A 3329-nucleotide genomic window follows, 5' to 3' on the forward strand; every position below is an offset into this window, starting at 1 on the left:
ATGGCTTGGAAAACAAATGATGCAGAATCTTTGCAATCCTCTGATGAGCTGAAACGCCAGAAGAAAATCAAAATGGCCATATATATTACTATTTTCGTTGTGTTTCAGATCATAGTTATCACCACAATGAGTCTCACTGTGATGAAAGTCAAGACCCCCAAGTTCAGGCTGGGCAGCAACATCAACGTCCAAAGTTTTGAATCTGTCCCGGCAACGCCTTCATTCGACATGAAATTCACAACCCAAATCAGGATCAAGAACTCAGCCAACTGGGGTTCCTACAAGTTCAATGCTGCCAATGTCACGTTTCAATACCAAGGCGCGACTGTGGGAGTAATTGACATCGCAAAGGGCAAGGTTGGATGGCTTTCGACCATAAAAAGAAATGTGGAGGTGAGTTTGAGTTCAAGTGCAATAACTGGTTCAAATCTTGGAAGCGAATTGAGCAGCGGGGTGTTGACGCTCAACAGCATAGGCAGATTGAATGGAAAAGTTGCAATTATGTTCATAATGAAGAAGAAGAAGGCTACCAACATGAACTGCACCATAGCTTTTGATGTGGCAGCCAAGACGCTCAAATCTTTAGAATGCAAATGAGCGGAGTAGCTAAGCATCCGGGATGCATCTTCAGCATTTGGATTGCGACTAGCTAGTTCTTGATTTGTGACTCTTCTCATTCTTTTTATTCTTTGTTTCTGTCTTGCGATTGGATTTGTTATAGAGTTATAACTTATAATGGTATTTGTTTTCCTTACCACTCCCTGTTTCTTCTCTTCTTCTTATTTTTTCATTGAATATGCAATGGTAATATTCCTTCTGTGAGTGGGTTCCGTTATTATGTATTTTTTTTTTGGTTGAGAAAAGATGGTATTTCATTCAACGGAAAGGAACATTGTAAGAACTAGCATGTTAACGGCTGCATCGTTAAAACCTTACCAGATAAACAAAATCTCGGGGTAGGAAAGAGTACCACCCATGCTATTGACTAAATAGAAGAGTCTAATAACTTATACGAAACAAACAAACCTAAACCCCAACCACGAAACCCTTAAAACAACATCCCATCACTTCGTAGGTATTGTCAAAGAAGTCCTCCTATGATCTAGAAAAAGTATCATAGTTCTTCGTATAGAGTCAAAAACGTACTATGGGTATCAGAATAGATCCGTCCAATCACCCAACCGCAAAGCCATTAGAACACATCCCATCACTACGCAGATACTATCAAAGAAAGCCTCCTATGATCTAAAGAAAACATCATAGTTCTTCGTACAGAGTCAAGAACGTATTGTGAGCATCATAACAAATCCCGCCAAACACCAACCGCCACCTCCAATTTTCGTGATCCAGAACCCTAGCTGACAAGCAAGGGAGGCCAAGATTGGCCTCTTAGCTTGAAGAAAATTCCGAAGAAAGATCTTCATAGTAGGAACATTCAACAGTTGCCAAGCCCACAAACGTTCCATAGGAGAATTATTAGGGAGATCTTGAAGACCCCTCGAGGTTGGTCTCCTTTGCCTTGTCAATAAAATCCACGATACAAAAACTATACTTACGAGAAAAATCTGTGCCACTAACAATCAGATGCCTAACACTAGTTTTCATACGCTTCTGATTCTTGCTTGGTGCCGCATACTTGTCATTCCCTTGAGCAGAAGAGGCGGTGGCGATCTCCACAACGTTAAGATGGAGACCCCTCACCAACGATTGGCTCCATAGGAACCCAAAAAGGAAGCCAACGCAGCCATCCCACGGAGAACAAAAGAGCAAAAAAAAAAAAAAAAAAGTCATACCTAATTCACCAACAAGAACCACAATAGCCAATTAGAGAAGACTAAGAGAGACGGTGCACAAAATTAGTAAAGAAAACTGGAGAAACCATAACCCTAGCCGTCAAGGCTCTCCTCGCATGAACGAGAGAGCGACCCATTATTATGTATTGTTTGTTGATGACTTTTATGTGTTTTTAGTTAACCCTATTTTTATGTAGTTAATCCTATTTTTTATGTAGTTAACTCTATTTTTTAATTAATAAAACTGACAGGGTTAGACATTGGACTTGATTTGTTAACTAATGCAAATACAGTGACCAAATTGGGAAAACTGAATGACGGTGACCAAATTTGATTTTGAGCCAAACCCTAGTGACCAAAAATATTATTAACCCTATTTAAAATAATAAGGTTAATTTCTTTTATGGAGCAAAGAAAAAGGTTTTGCTTCTTGTTAAATGCAGCGTTCCTTTTTTTAATGAGGGCATGGGTTGCGTTAAAACTAAAGCATAGATAATATCAAAACCAAGCGTTCAAAAACAATTGGACTTTATGAAAGTGGAAACGATGACGTCGCAGATGCGTCTCCTTCCTCGCGTGGTCTTCTTCTTGTTGTGCGAAACATTTTAAGACCTTGTCGTTGATGGACTACGCAACTATCATACACAAGCCACACAAAGATAAAGCACACACGAAACCACAGAGTACACACACACACACACACACAGAGACAAAGAACACAAGAATTTATAGAGGTTTAGCGTTGTGCCTACGTCCTCTTGGTGATCCTCGAGAAATTCACTAGTATGAAAGAACCCCTTTGGTTACAATGAAGAACCCCCTTTGATCTCTAACAAATCCTAGGTCTCTTTTTTCTCACCCCTGGCTCAAACCCAATTTGATGCCTTAGCTTTCTAACATTACAATAACCTAGTGCTAAGTACTTATTTATATTTCATAGGGCTTTAGTACAATTATACAAGGAATAGGAAACTTAAAGGACTCCAAAACTAGGAGAAAATATGTCAAGATTCACCAGGTATACGCGCTGGATTCTTGCCTATCGCTCGAGCATCACTTGCTCCACTCGAGCGCCTATGTCTGCTCGAGTCTGAGTTCTACCACTCAAGTAGGCGCTCAAGCGCTTGGGTCTGGGTGAGATGCATCGCTCTGCTGCTCGTGCGCCTGTAGTTTCTGCTTGAGTGGCAGAGCCCAGTCAAAACTACTGCAGCTCTTTTGACTGTCTGTTTCCTTCACTCATTCTGCATCTTTAAATGAAACAACATCAACAGTCTTCACCTTGGCGAGCCTTAAACACCTTGTGAAAATTATTGACCCCTAAAAATTCTTCAAACCTCTTGGAAACAGTTCTAGTAATTCCTAAGAGCTCCACCTCAATCTTTAGCATGTAACAAGATTGAGCAAGCTCAAATAATGTCTGAACTTCTCGGTTGTGGCTGGCTCAGTCAAGCAATATGAAGCTTTCTCATCCGTATGAACCGTCTCTATTTCAATGTCTCCATCATTCACCTAATCCCTTATCCGGTGGTACCGTAC

General features: G+C 40.5%; 2 protein-coding genes across 2 annotated transcripts in view; one reads left to right on the top strand and one right to left on the bottom strand.

The window, feature by feature from the left end:
* LOC117629013 lies at positions 1-597 on the top strand. The gene has a single exon (XM_034361544.1). The coding sequence runs from the start codon at positions 1-3 to the stop codon at positions 595-597; it is 597 nt and encodes a 198-aa protein (XP_034217435.1).
* A 2460-nt stretch (positions 598-3057) lies between these two features.
* Positions 3058-3329, bottom strand: part of LOC117629014 (secreted RxLR effector protein 161-like) — an 858-nt gene continuing 586 nt past the window's right edge. Inside the window, exon 2 of the mRNA XM_034361546.1 lies at positions 3058-3171. Within this exon, the coding sequence (XP_034217437.1) occupies positions 3058-3171 (114 nt within the window). The remainder of the gene's footprint in view (positions 3172-3329) is intronic.

The sequence above is a fragment of the Prunus dulcis genome, chromosome 5, assembly GCF_902201215.1.
Source record: "Prunus dulcis chromosome 5, ALMONDv2, whole genome shotgun sequence".
NCBI classification, from domain to species: Eukaryota; Viridiplantae; Streptophyta; class Magnoliopsida; order Rosales; family Rosaceae; genus Prunus; species Prunus dulcis.

Coding starts and splice junctions, on each gene's coding strand:
- LOC117629013 (XM_034361544.1), top strand. CDS start 1: ATGGCTTGGAAAACAAATGATGCAGAATCTTTGCAATCCTCTGATGAG.